Genomic DNA, 15308 nt, shown 5'->3' with positions numbered 1-15308 from the left:
CAGGGAAAAAAGATAAATATATATAGGAAGGCCGGTATTTAATTGCCTGAAAAAGCGGCAACACTACTCATCGCGTTGGATCAGGACGCGCACTGTGTAGTTCCAGCCTAAATGAATTGCTAATTAGCCATGTAGGCTGTGGATTCCATATGTGTTCAGTTTTAAAGGAGTGAGGCGGCAACCCTTCACTAAATATGGTAAGAAAAAGGTTGTGTGTGGAGTTGCCACCTGGCCGGGAAAAATGATGGTTGAGCCCAATGTTATTAACAGGGGAAAAAAATATAAAGGAAGGCAGGTATTTTTTTCCAGAAAAGGTGGCAACCCTAGTTGTGTGTGTAGATTGTGCTGTAGATTTGAGAGGCAAAGGACTGAGCCTGCAGTACTGTCTGCAGAAGTGCTCATTGGTGTTGGTTTCTAACCTTTCCATCCTTACTAATCACTTCCATGCTGCTTCATTATTCCAGAGACCACTAATAAAAGTGTTCCTACTTCAGCTGCGCTCTGATCATCTGACTTTGCTCAAAATAAAAAATCTGGTTGGTAAATATAAGCAGGGCCTTTTATTTTTCACTGTCTTAAGCCCTTCCCCCCATTTCTATTGTTGTTCTCCTGTGTCTGCACCTCCCCAACCCCCTTTTGCCTGTGACAAACAAGAGTGCTTTCAGCAAATGGCTGGGCTCGCTCTAGTTATACTAGCCTCTGGTGCAACACTACACAAGCTCCAATCTTTTCATACTGTAGCGCAAACCGAGGCAGCACCAGCCTGATTGGCTATCGCTAGGAACTCAATGACTTGCACCTTCATTTCAGTACGGACGCGTTTACTTACTGCACCGCGTTACTATGGAAACCGAGGCGTTCCGGAGGAGGTGAGACCGACATTGGAATTAGCTAGGCAGGTTTTTTTTCATCAAAATCACAAGTTTGGCATAATTAAGTTATTTAAAGAATGAACAGGCTGGGTTTAGCGGGGCCATTGTGTGAGGATTGGGAATGTAAATAAATAGTCAAACGATATTTTCAGTAGCCTGCACTTCTTCCAGCTGGTGGTGAACGCTGCTGGCATGCTGGGAGTTGTAGTTCAGCTGCAGGCTGCTCTGGTTTATGTAATGACCTCCTCTCATTGCCAGGGACCATTTCTTGTCCTGTATGTAAAGAATGTTTCACCCATTATTGTGAATTACTGCAGTGATCTAATGCTAGAGTGTAGCATTAGAAGAAGACCTAGGAGTCCATTTACTACAGCGGTCACAGTGACGATGAAATAATGCATGAGTTGCTTTACTAAACCATGTTTACGTCTGTCATTGTGGATATTTTGGCACACCCATATGTTTTCATCAAGAAAAGGAGCGTAGAAATGAAAATGTTGAAGTCGTTTTACAAGAAATAGGATCAATCTTTGCTAGGTACTTTTGTAAGAGTTCAAAGATAGGCATCAAAAACATGCTTTGTTAACAAAAGAGGTGGCGCTTGTCAGAGATTTTTCACCCATTTTATTTTTAATCTAACTGGAGTACATATCTAAGTGAAACATTTAATGATATATTATTACTTTAGATAAGATGGCCTTTGTCTGGTTAAAATCATATAAATGTAGTGTAATCAATCCAATAATCTTACTGACTGGAAGTCAATTAAGTCTGGAATAGACAAAATTAATTTATGGGTTTATATCTAAAGAAAAGACTAACATTTTTCATTTATTATTTAAATTTCTTTGTGGCCGTTAGCAGAAGAGATTCCCATTAGTGTAGTTGCCACTGTCTCTAAAATAAGGATATAGTTGCCGTTTACAGTAATGTGACAATGTGTCTTGCCATCGCTATAAATATTGTACAGCTGTTGTTTCACTTTCTAATATCATCATGTGTTATATTTTATAGAAGTTTGATGGATGGGCTGTCAGAAGATGGAGAAAGTATAGATTATGAAGAACATATAGTACAAAACACATCATGCAGCAGAGGATCGGGATGTGACTATTCCAGTGAATCGTTTGAATCCCTTACAGATTCATTCAGTGACAAAGATGAAAGTGAACCATTTAAACCATGTTCCTCAGAGCAAGAATCTAACAGCACTACGGCATCATCAGAGAATGGATTTGGTGATATTTCAGTATGCTCAGAGCATGGATCTGATAACGTTTCAGGCTCTGAGCCTTCAGAAGTGGATTATACGGCCAATGTACATTGCCAAGGTACTGGCACCCTGAGTAAATGTGTGTCTAAAATACTTTTTAAATTGCATCAGCAAAGCTTATTTATCTTTTACACTAGGGTTACCAGCTAAAATGGCTGTACTAATTGCAACTGAATTTAAATGCAATCGGTGCAGACTGCAGCTCAAGTTCCTGAATGTTCCAAGTGGTCTGGTAAGTAGGGTTGCCACCTTTTCTGGAAAAAAATACTGACCTTCCTATATTCTTGACGTTTTTTCCTATTGATAACATTGGCATCAAGCATAATTTTTACGGCCAGGCCGCTAAAATACCGGCCAGGTGGCAACCCTACTGGTAACCCTAATTTACACAGTGTTACACAATGTTTTAGACCTCAGTGTTTTATCTGCAGCACAAATAAAGTCTTTGGCCCATGGACCCTAGGATACGCATTTTGAAAAAAGAAGAGGTGATACGAAGTTCTTCAGGTTACAAATGTTAATTAGTGGTTTGTGAGAGTAGAGACAGTTTTGAACAACTGAAATATATATGATGTCACTGAAAATTCAATATATTGTTAATTTCCAGTTCATTTCATAGACCTGGGAGTTAAGTGAGCAGTTATATGGCCTGGGGATTTTCTTTTAAAATTAAAATTATTTTTTTCTTCCCTATATCTATGTATTTTTATATAATTATTAGCTAGTAGTACTAACCCTCAAGGCCTTATACTTCTGCATACTATGGGATACATGTGGATTGTGGCCTTCTCACCATTAGCTTCACCTTTTGAGCAGTGGACTGTGCAGTCCTGAGCAACAGAAATATTAAGAGTTGAACTTAGGTTGCTTGGAAAATAAGTAATAAAATTAGAGAGACTTGTTCTTAGCTTCAGATATAATGTTGAATATACAAGCTCTATGCTTTGAAAAATAGGCAAACAGGCAAAAATGATTTGTGTCTTTAGCTGAACTTTGACAGTTGATCTCCCTTCAGGCCCAGTATATAAAATTTTGTATTGATGCAGCATTGCTCCATCCACTTTTTTCTAAATTGCTACAAGTATAAATAATAATTATTATTATTTACATGTATTTTTAGAGAACCAACATACCGTGCAGCGCTGTAAAATACATGTGTTTATGCAAAGAAATCACATGAATTACATACATAGAACATACAGAATTACATAAATAGCGACCAGTATAGGTTCAAAAGTTGAGGAAGGCCCTGTGCAAAAGATCTTACAATGTAAAAAGGGGAAGGGAATGAAATAATGGGTTCTTTAAAGTGGACCTTCCATCTTTCCAGCTTTATAGTATCTCATTGAATCTAAGGTTTCACTTTGTTGAAGAGTGATCCTGTATAAAGGTAAGAAGCAGGACAAATCCACGGCAGTAGCTATGACTGCAAAGTGCTTTTATCAGGGAATAGTGCATATTATATACACTATATGACTTTCAACTCAACTTTACTGCTCCTGTCAATAAATAATTTATGTTTTTTATTTAGATGTTTTCATTTAAACCTTGCCCTCTTTTAGTAGCCCTATTTTTTCTTAAATTATTTATGTTTTGCTGGTCAACACCCTCAGAACTAAATGTGTGTAAAGCTAGTGATGTGTAAATCACACCCTCTGTCTTCTTGTCATTTTGAAAGTTTATTAGACTGAGGGATCGGGGAATGATGCATCTTAACACACTGACCTTCTGTACTCTTTTCAAGGACAGATTTGATTAAAAAATGGATTGAAAATCTTCAGTTCAAGCATGCATGCACGTCAGCTGCAAGAACTAATGTTGAGTCAAGAAATGGTAAGTAAAACTATCAGTGTTAATATAATGGTTTTTAACCCTGTTCATAGCCACATAATTTGCATAGGATACACTGGATTCCTTCACACACAACAAATTTACACCCTGCAAAACTAATATCTCCCTGATTTAAGTTCCTGCGGTAACAGGTCCATGTCCCACTGTCATTCATTTTCACCCAAAACTTACTTGCTCCATTGAAATGCATAGAATTGTCAACCAAATCCTATAATATCATCCAAAGGAGTGGAGGAGAAGGCACATTCAGGGCTGGATGGGGGTGGTGCTCGGGCCATGACATGTGCAGCCAAGATTCCGAAAATCACTTTGATTAGCCCGATTCCTTAAATACAGTCAGATCCACAGAAGTTCAATATCAGTTTATTGATCAGCACATGGGAGATTACTTGAGATTATGGAAAGTAAATGCAAACACCCAATTTTTGATATATGTGCCCCCTAGTGTTTGCTGGATATTTTCTTTTTGTTTTTTGTAGTTTATGCATTTCACCAAAATTATGAAAGTCTGAGATGGTATTATTCAGAACTGTGTCCTTATAAGTGGTGTGTCAGCAACCTGTGCAGTGATCCCTGAATCGCAGATTGGCATCTGAAAGCCCAACAAGTGACTTGCTGAACAATCTACAAATCCACTTGTTTGGCCATTTGCCTGGCTGAAGGAGTCTTACATTGGATGGGCAGCTTTAGTGGATAGCTCTATTATATTTATTTTACTTATTTCATTAATATCCCTATCATAATTGTATAGTGTATTGTTGTAATGAAATATATTTTTGTTAGGGTTCACTGAATTTATCGTCTTAATTTTTTTTCTGAATCCTTTCTTAAAATTTCAAAAATATTGCATGTTCAAGTGTCAGGGCAGTGATAATGACTGAATATTTTCTGAGAAATTACCTCTGTTGGGCCAAATCCTGATTAATGAGAAACAAAAAAAAATAAATAATAAAATCTGGGATACGGTCAGATTTTGACTGAATCCTGGATTTGGAGCATTTTTTCCATTTAGTTTAGTTATGCTGTCCATTAAGACAAGCTACTACAGAGTCACTATAATAAACATCCACTAAATAGTTGTGTATGCTTGATTATTTTTTTTTATACATATTGTTTAATTATATTGTTTATATTAGTTTTTGATAGTTTTTTAGGATATGGTCAGATTTTGACTGAATCCTGGATTTGGAGCATTTTTTCCATTTAGTTTATTTATGCTGTCCATTAAGACAAGCTACTACAGAGTCACTATAATAAACATCCACTAAATAGTTGTGTATGCTTGATTATTTTTTTTTATACATATTGTTTAATTATATTGTTTATATTAGTTTTTGAGAAATGGTTTATTGGTATACTTTCTCAAACTAATCCTGCAAACAACGCAACTGTGCTGTTTGGAATCAGCAAATGAGAATAGATGAAATCTGTCACTGACAGCAGACTGTGTTGTATGCAGCTTGAAAAATCACATATAGGTGTGTATATAAACAGTAAGTAAGAAATAATAATTTTGTGTGAAACAGATTTATTAAACATGCACTACAGATTAGTGTATTGTTTTATAAATAGTGACAGTTACGCTTTAATTGGACTTCCATGAAAGCAGAGACATTTTTCTATTAAAAAACATATTCCACCATAAATGGTAAGAAAAAAAATATAGTATATATATATATATATATATATATATATATTCTATATATTCTATATATTATATAATATATATATATATATATATATATATATATATATATATATATATAATATATTATAAAATATATAGATATATATATATAAAAAACATATTCCACCATAAATGGTAAGAAAAAAAATATAGTATATATATATATATATATATATATATATATATATATATATATATATATATATATATATATATATATATATATATATATATATATATATATTCTATATATTATATAATATATATATATATATATATATATATATATATATATATATAATATATTATAAAATTTATAGATCTAGATGACATATATGTTGTATATTGACTAAACATCCTTGGACCTGGGGAGACTTCTTTAAAGGGGTTGTTCACCTTTAAAGTAACTTTTAGTATGATGTAGAGAGTGATATTCTGAGACAATTTGTAATTGATTTTCATTTTTTATTATCTGTAATTTAGCTTTTTATTCAGCAGCTCTCTAGTTTGCAATTTCAGCAGTCTGGCTACTAGGGCCCAAACTACCTTAGCAACCATGCATTGATTTGAATGAGAGACTGGAATATAAATAGGACAGGGCCTGAATAGACAGATGAGTAATGAAAAGTAGCATTAACAATACATTTGTGGCCTTACAGAGCATTTGTTTTTAAATTGGATCAGTGGCCCCCATTTGAAAGCTGGAAAGAGTCAGAAGAAGAAGAAGGCAAATCATCATTAAAAAAAAAACTATTAAAAATAAACAATACAGACCAATTAAAAATTTGCTTAGAACTGGCCATTCTATAACGTACTAAAAGTTAATTGAAAGGTGAACCACCCCTTTAATTAGATTTTTAAGTGAAATCCTATATTCAGCTATAGCCTTTGTCTCCTTTGTATATGGATTTATGGAATTGATTCATAATAATATCACACCCCTCTCCTCTAGTCAGTCCTATTCAACCCCTTTATTTATTGGTTCAAATACATTGTTTAGCATGCCTGTTTAACTATAAAGGCATGAATGAAGTTCTCTTTCAGAATGAAGAAATAAAACCTGACTTGGGCTATGGCTAAATCAATTATCTACATAATCTCCCATTTCCAAACCCAGTAAACATCTGTTTCTTTCAGGCCCTTTAATACATTCAACACGTCCCCTCGGGGCTGTCGCTTATTGTTTTATATACTTAGATGCCTTCTTGATTACCTCTTAATTGTTTTTGCATTAAAGTGAAAATTATCTTGCTTAATTCATTCAGCTGAATAATTAAAGTTGCGTTCTGAAAGCACGGGGATTAAGGTAGCCGAGGCAAAGCAGTCGCTATTAACCATTTACTGCCTGGATAGCTGGCACCTGCTTGGCTAAGGTCATTTGGAAAACAGACAATAGACAATTTATATTAATATATCTATTTATATATCTTAAATATCAGTGTTTAGCATTTTTAAAAGATACATCAAAAAATAAGAATAATCTATTTATATAGATTTTGCATGTTTTCTTAATGTGTAAAGTTATAATTGTATTCTAAACTTGGGTTTACTTTCTGTAAATATGAACACATTTACAGATACGGATTGGTTCACGTGGGATTGGCCATTTTATATTGCATAGCATTTGTGTGCTACCTTAGTTTTGTGCAGGGAAAGAATGCATGCAAAGTACAAAATTATTCCTTTTTTTGTATTAATTATAAAGTGTGCATGCTTAGCTTGTTGCACGCCATCTCTACTCTCCATTTTTGTATTTATACATGTGAGTTTCATACTGCTTACTGTCACAAAGAAAAAAAAAAAGGGGGAATCCTACTCAAGAGTATAAATGCAATACTGTATGCACTCCCACCTTCATTCCCATTTTGAAAGTAGTACATGTACTGATGAATACATTGCACAGTTTATATTAAAGTACAGTCAATCAAACATGTCTCAAAAAGGCAGAAAGTGCTTCTCATATGTCAGCGTATATCGTTGCACATGCAGAATGTCTCTCTGAGCTGAGTATGAATTCCATTATACAACCGGATATATTTTATTACTAGCACACCAGCTTGATTAGGATGCTCTATATACAGTATGCTTACATTCTTCATAGTCTAAAATCAAAGAGATCTAATAAATGTGGCTGTCTGTGTTGGGTAGCAAGGTAAGCAGTACAGTGTGTTATGTTTTCCACATGTAGATGCAGATAGAGAGTAACAGAGAGAAAAATGTATGGTACTATATATTTGAATAGCTAAAAGAGAGAGTTAAACAGCGCTCCTTTCTAACCATTTCAATGCTTCATACATATATAAAAGTTACTTGTTAGATGTTAAAAGTTCCCACAGTTCTCTTGTCACTTATGTGTGTGTAAGATATCCAATATGTTGGAGTCTCTTCCAGATAAACACAAAGTATAAGTGCAGTGGTGGGTGAGTAAGTCCTGCTCCTCCACTTGTAATCCCTCCAAAACAAAATCACACAGAGTTCATAGCACAGCAGACATATTATAATCACCCCTGCATGCTATTAAGCAACTTACTTTGAGTCTGGAGAAATATATTTTGAGAGTATAAGCAAACCTGTTGTCTACAAAAGACGAGCGCACTCACTTCTTAGAAAATGTTATCTGTTTTACTATATATTTGACATTCCATTGTTATTATATGTCTTCTCTATATAATGCCTATAAATGATTATGCATTCACTTTGACATAATGTATTTTTCATTTGAAAGACTGATTAATGCGCTTGGAACCCTGGATAAGTCTGTGTTGCATATTTTCAAACTGCTCCTAGTGTAATGTGGTACAGGTGAATTTACTGTTGCAGAGCCAACCCAGAGACAGAATCTGTTTGAGAAATTAATTTTCTGAAAGTGTCTCTTTGGGGCTGTGACTTAAGGTGGCCGTAGGCGCACCGATAATATTGTACGAAACAAATTTAAGTACAATATTCGGTGTGTGTATTGTGGGAAATGAGCCAACCAATATAGTAGAAGACTTGGATATTAGTCGACTCGTCGATTGGGCTGGCCGGAAAATTTTGAGCGGGCATCTTTGAAGGCACCCGAACATTGCCCACTGTTAGTGCTGAATCGTCCGATACAGGTAAAATTCTATTGTTTCTACCTGTATATCTGATGTTTAATCTTTCCTGGAAAGAAGGTAATAATTGTAACGTTTATGGCCACCTTTAGATTATCTAGCATCAATGGAAGCACTTTGCACTTATCGATCATTGTGTAGCTGAGCATTATGCCTTAGCGAGTTTCTTGCATCACTTGATCAGCAGTAGGCATTATGAATGTCCTTATGATTGCAGCATTTATCGAAGAGTGTAGAGCTGGTCAGGAGACTGCTGAGACGAAGAAGTCAGCTGGCAAGAAGACCACTGAGAAAGAGACAGAGACTCTGCACACCTATTGCTTAACAAAGATAAAACACATCACCCATCCATTAAGCATCCACAAGAAACAAGATCAACATACTAAAAACGACTCCAAAAGTCTCATGACAGACGAACTGAAAGCGGTTGTCCCACAGCAGCTGCTCAACAGGCTCCGTCTAGAGAACATGAAAGAGACTTTAAGACAGGTACATTGGGAATGCTAAGTAGATTGATTTATTTAAAGGCATTGTAAGCACAACCAGGTTTCTAGTTTGTCTGCACAATTTTTGCCTGAAATATGTCTGTACATGTCTTTAGAGGACAGGTGGGCATGTCCAGGCAGTTTGCCATAACTATTGTCCCAAAGAACAAATGTGTTTTTTTAAAATGCCAGAACTGTGACATAAGATTCAGATATTGTATTCTATCTGTAGAACAGTATGGGGCATATTTATTATGATGTATAAAACGAAATTAGTTTTAAAAAACTATATGAAATAAATGTGAATTTATCAAGGGGTGTGTAGTACACCATGTGAACGCCAGATTTGCCACCATTATTTTACAATGCCTCAGACTTTTGTAAGAAGGTTTCGGTGGAAGTCACTATAAGCAAAAACGTAAGCGCCATTTATTGTACATCGAAGCCTGTTGACGTGTGGTGAATAATCCCGCCGTTTTTTACACCACATCATAAATCTGCCCCTATTTGTCCATATTTGTGTATTACCAAAGACTGATAGATCTCCCGTTGTGAGACTTTGGTTCACAACATAGTTTTCTGTTTTTAAAAATGTTCCTGTATGGCGCTGGTTGTGAAGTACCTGACGAACATCGTATACATTTACAGAGTTTCTCTTGTAACACATACTGATAAACATAGCAGCCACAGAAGAAGCAACAGGTTTAAAGGGGGACAATAAAACCCAATATGTAATAAACCTAAAACCCAATATGTAATAAAAGGCACAAAGCTTGCCCAGGTGCAGTTACCCATAGCAAACTTGCATTTAAATGCAAGTTTGCATTCAAATAGGTGACAAGTAACTGCTACCTGATTGCATTTTAGAAATATTCTTTACTGCATATTAAGCAGTTTATTTTCCACTTAATTGTACAGTGAAGAGTGGGAAGCTTATTGTTAGCAAAAAAAAATTCTTCTGCTGTATTTAGTTGCATCTATGTATAAACAATGCATCTGCACCACCTACCCTATTTTTATAAATAGATGGTGCAGGCAAACCATAAGGAAGCTTATTATGCATATATGTAAATGTTAGTATGGCGTGAAAGAATCTTTTCCCTTGTACTTTTATATTATATTTTTAATCATCATTATTTTCCTGAAGGCTTAATTTGTTTGAAACAAGACACAGCATTGTAAGGGTCATATACAGAGCAGATATTCCAGGGTCTGATTTACAAATAAATGACTAAAAAAAAATATAGTAATTGCCAATATCATCCAAGCAGCAGTAAGTTTTGAACAGTCTACTATGAGTTTGGGAATGATCGCAGATCCCTGATTGGATAACTATTGGCTAAGTAGCAGTTACGTTAGTAATTAAGTCCTCCGTATGGTCTCCATGGCATTGGTGTTGACTTCAGTGTATTACGCCCCACAGAGCAGAATAGGATCAGTTAGCCATTGCTTTTCTTTGTGTCTGCTAAAACATGTGATATTACAATAGAATTACACAATTTAACCAAAACAGCATCTTGCACCCAAACAGGTCAGCCCTTTTTTCAGTGCAGCGTGCTGCATAGCGAAGAACTGCATCTAAATACACATAGGGACAAATTCAATAATTTCACTACATTTTCACCAGTGACCGCTTCATCACACTCTGCACCACTTTGCCAGGCGCAAATCCGTTACCACTACGCAAATTCACTAAAATTCGAAGTTGCTTCTCAGCAGCCGAACGCTGGCGAATTTTTGCTAGCGTTACTTCGACAGTGCGAGCATTTCATATTGAATTTTCACTATCATTTTGAAACTTCGTTGGTTCTCTTACACTTAGGTCAATTTAAATATGGCGGGTACATATAGGTTGTATAGACGTCTTTAATAGTGAAATGCTTGAAGTGGCCACTTATTATAACAAATTTCCAAGGAAGCAAAATAAAGACAAAAGAGATCCTCCAATGCACTAGATGTGAGCCCACCCTAAAACATATGTGCCATGCCCCTCAAATTAGTTTAAAAAAATTGTTAACACAAAAATCTTTAATAGTTCGGACTTTTGAAGGCAGTCTCGCTTTAAAAAAAGGACAAGTCGCCAGTGTTTTTACAACTTTAATGCATTTCCGGCATACAGGATATGATGTCACTGACATAAGATTGAGGAAAATGTAGCTTTGTTTTACCAGTTCGCCTGGTCTGAGGTGGCGACGTAAAAGATCAGATCCTGATCGTGAGACCACGATCTTCTCGTACGATCGTACTTATTTACCATCAACTAAAAAGACCAAATTGCCAGGAAAACAAAGGGGAGCTGCCTGCTTGGCCCTGCAAACATAGATAGATTGCACTGGGACCGACAAAGATTTTTTGACCTGGCCGATCAATTTCCTGACAGATGTCGGCCGAAAAATCGTAGGATGTACGATCGTTCGAATACCACCAACCGCACGATAATTTCGAAGGATTGGTCGGGCTTCCCTAAAATCGGTCGTTCGGCAAGAAGAATCGTTGCGTCTATGGGGAGCTTTAGTGAATTTGCAGAGTAACGACCGTCCGCCAGAGTGAAAAGTCGCCTGATGATAGGGTGCGAACGAACACTAGCGATGGTCTCGTTCAATAGCGAATTGTCCTCTACGCCTGTTAGTAAATTGGCAATGTCCTCACAGATGTGAGGTGTCATTAGTAGACATGATGGCAATTTAATAATGCCATAAATCTCTCAGTAGGAACTAAAACCTATGATAAACATTCTTTAGTGTCACACAGTAGCTAAACCATGTGATAAAAGTTCCTGTGCCCATAGTGGTTCCGCTTTCCGTGAAATCAGATTTCCACGTCACTGTTGCATAAGCCTCTCAAATGTTGTGTTGGGTTTCAGCAAAGGTTTTACTAATCCACATTATCCATTGATCAGTTTTCCCTTGGTTGTGGTCAGTAAATTTCAATTGGAAAAAAAAAGTCAGTGTCTGAAAAAATCTATATGCATAGCATTATAATAGTCTTTATTTCATACAGCAAGTGGGAAGAATCAATCAATAACATGAGGCACTCGATCAGCCTTTATGAACAGGTTTGTAATGTGAACATGGAAGGGAAGACAAAATTAATGAGTTCTTGTGGTCTGTAGGTGACGGAGACTGGAATGCACCAACCCTCTACTTGTCCTCATTGTACCAGTAAACGGGCTGAGCTGGCAAAGTGTGAATTTCTTAGACTGAGAAGGACCAAGCTAGAAGCATCCTTACTGCAGAGCAAAATGGAGGAGCATATGTACACCAAAGTAATGCCCTTTGTTTTATATAATTTGGCAAGTACAATGATATTTCTAGTGTTACGACCAAAGCATTGTGTTGAATAGATCCCATACCTAGGCACATTCCTTGTCACCATACCCTGGCAGAAAAAGTCAATTCAAATGCCACCTGCTTCCAGAAGAATTTGAATGGACAAGGAAAGGATAACCAATGAGTGTGCAAATATCTTAGGCACCCCCAGGTGTTTATATTCAGATGCTTTTTTTTTTTTTTTTTTACAGGCACTTCTTTTCATTGAAAAAAATTGACTAGCCTGGGTGTGACAATAGCATTTTGTCACTTATCCTTGAATCCCTTGTCGCTGCCCAGGGTAGTTCATATATGCAGAAGAGTATTTCTCTATGTGTCCCATTTTATGCAACTGCACAAGAATCCTGCCTAGGGCAGCGCTGGGGATCCCTGGGTCTAGAGACAAGATGCCTGGGTGATACTTTTTCAGTGAAGAGGAGCGATGACTTGTATTCAGTGAGGGGTGCCTAACTAGAGATGAACAGTTTTCTTTTTCCTTTAAACAGAAGGTTCCATTTCAAGTGGTTGTGCTATCTGGATCCATGGCCCCCATGTTTTTCGGCCTAGCAGTGCCTTTGGTGCCCTAATATACTCATATACCACTGGTTATGAGCATAACTCGCTCCTACTTTGTTTTATACTTCTTCAATCATTGTCTTTCATATATCCTTCTCAGGACCTGCTGACCTGTATTGGGGAGATCCACCAGTCCCTTCCCAGGCTTTCTGATGGGAGTAGCAACATATGGAAGACACTGTATGCTAGCAGTAAGAAGACATAGCCGGTTCTAAGACTTTGAAAGAGCCTTTCTAGAGGAACTCATTTTGGGGGTGCATGGCACTCTTTTCTGACAAATAAAAACTGTGGTGTGTGTGTTTTAAACCATGCCTATGATTAAGTGTCTGTAGACACAAAACGCGTAAGGCTATCCCATAGGAGCTGAATAAACATACAACTTTCTTTTACACATCTGTGTGGAGGATTGGTGCATGCTCAACTGCAATCATGTTTTAAATCATGGACCATTGATATAAATATTTATGAAGGACAGGTGAGTTGCTATATTACACACACTTGTCTCACTTGGTTCCCTCCACCTCTTTTCAGAACGCATAGGCAGGATGCCAAATGATATTGGTGCTTACATGCATCCCAAAAACAACTAATCCCTTGTCCACCATTTATGGACATCTGTAACTTGAAACAGAAATCAGTTGTTGTTGTACACCTTCCCAGTACAATGTTCCTGCGAGTAAGGTGAATGTTGTCTTACTCAACTCTTGTAATGCCTTAACCTCCAACCCCCTCCCACTACCCATATTTGTTAATGAGGTGCTTACATATACAATTTACCATTTCTTTGCCTCAAGAAGATTTGCAGGTAATGGTAGATTCAGCCCTGTACCGTATCCATCAGTCAAAGTGAGGCGCTTTAACAAGCTCTTTATTTGTGCACAGCTGAACCTCTATAGGCACTAAATGCTTAAAGCATTTGCTATTATAACAATTCTTTCAGCAGCCTGTGGCTAAACATCCATACTGTGTTTGTTCAGATGCAACCTTTATTAGCTTGTCTAGTTTAAAGGGGCACAGGAGCATAGGACAGGCAGAGTATGGCACACACAGGGAGCACAGGGCAGGCAGAGTATGGCGCACACACAGGGAGTATATAGAATGCAGAATAGAGCAGGAGACAGGGAAACCTATGAGGACCACTCTGAGATGAACAGTTCATACTGTGCTACATACAGTGACACAATGATGATGCCACTCCAGCAGTTTGCATGAGGTCTGAACAGGTGAACAATGTGAGCAGTTTCAGTCTGGGTCTGAGGTGTGAACAATAGAGGGCTTTAGGGGTGTGAACAGTGGCGTAACTAGACATTACTGGGCTCCACAACAAATTAATTTTATGGCCCCCAACATAACCAGAGGTTGTCATTTTTTTTACCAATATATGTTGAAATTGCTCATTATTTAGGGCCTCATGGGGCCCCTATACCACCTCAACCCCCCCAGCTGCAGGGTCTGCTTCCTCTGTAGTTACGAACAAGATTTGGAGAAGCCGCACTCCACACAAACCCAAAATTACATATCCTGGTGCCCAGCAATAGAGGAATCGGCCACCTCACATCAAGGGTAGGAAGAATTTCACCGGCACACAGGAGTTGTGCAATTTTATTAATGCAGTGGTGCAACGTTTCGGGGACATGCCCCTTTGTCAATGCTTGACAAAGGGGCGTGTCCCGGAAACGTTGCACCACTGCATTAATAAAATTGCAAGGGCTTGCCCAGCTACCGCAACTCCTGTGTGCCAGTGAAATTCTTATCCTCTGTAGTTACGCCCCTGAATGTGAACAATAGAAGTGTCACAGGTGTGAATACTGCAGCAGTTTACAGTCTGAATTTGAGGTGTAAACAATGCAGGGGTCGGTTAATCTCAGTACTGATATAGTTTAAAGTTGGCAGACTTTGATGTGGGGGGAGGAACATTTATTTGTTTTTATTCATATTGTATTTTGCCCTTTCTTTGTAAAATTTGAAAACTGCAAAATAAATTGCTATTTTTTAATATACAGTGAGGTTACCATTATGTGACCAAAATTGGTTGGACTGTCATGGAACGCACCTTGGCTGCACTGATGTAACAGAAATGTCCATTTAATGGTTGTGTTCCCTGAGACGGAAAAAGCTAGTACGGGTGGTGGGAGAAATCATCATCTATATATAAAAGAGG

At 37.2% G+C, this 15308-nt stretch overlaps 1 protein-coding gene across 3 annotated transcripts; it reads left to right on the top strand.

The window, feature by feature from the left end:
• The first annotated feature begins 608 nt into the window (after window positions 1–608).
• c8orf48.L (chromosome 8 open reading frame 48 L homeolog) lies at window positions 609–13538 on the top strand. 3 transcript variants are annotated; one of them, XM_018229794.1, is made up of 6 exons: window positions 609–869; window positions 1887–2203; window positions 3895–3978; window positions 8996–9267; window positions 12376–12528; window positions 13248–13538. In XM_018229794.1, exons 1-6 carry the CDS (start codon window positions 844–846, stop codon window positions 13350–13352), a joined length of 957 nt encoding a protein of 318 aa, XP_018085283.1. In that variant the 5' UTR covers window positions 609–843; the 3' UTR covers window positions 13353–13538. The 3 variants fall into 3 exon arrangements, with proteins under 3 accessions (XP_018085283.1, XP_018085282.1, XP_018085285.1); XM_018229793.2 differs by having other exon boundaries at window positions 665–895; XM_018229796.2 differs by lacking the exon at window positions 609–869 and adding an exon at window positions 1239–1409.
• The last annotated feature ends 1770 nt before the right edge of the window (window positions 13539–15308 follow it).

Source organism: Xenopus laevis, chromosome 8L, assembly GCF_017654675.1.
Source record: "Xenopus laevis strain J_2021 chromosome 8L, Xenopus_laevis_v10.1, whole genome shotgun sequence".
NCBI classification, from domain to species: domain Eukaryota; kingdom Metazoa; phylum Chordata; class Amphibia; order Anura; family Pipidae; genus Xenopus; species Xenopus laevis.
The sequence above is the reverse complement of the archived record's forward strand: the minus strand, read 5'-3'. Positions and strand labels throughout refer to the sequence as shown.

Excerpts from the sequence above, each read along its gene's own strand:
- c8orf48.L (XM_018229793.2), top strand. The coding sequence starts at position 789 with ATGACTTGCACCTTCATTTCAGTACGGACGCGTTTACTTACTGCACCG. Across the intron at positions 2,204-3,894 it reads GGCCAATGTACATTGCCAAG|ATTTGATTAAAAAATGGATT; the intron begins GTACTGGCACCC and ends TTTCAAGGACAG. Across the intron at positions 9,268-12,375 it reads TGAAAGAGACTTTAAGACAG|GTGACGGAGACTGGAATGCA; the intron begins GTACATTGGGAA and ends TGTGGTCTGTAG.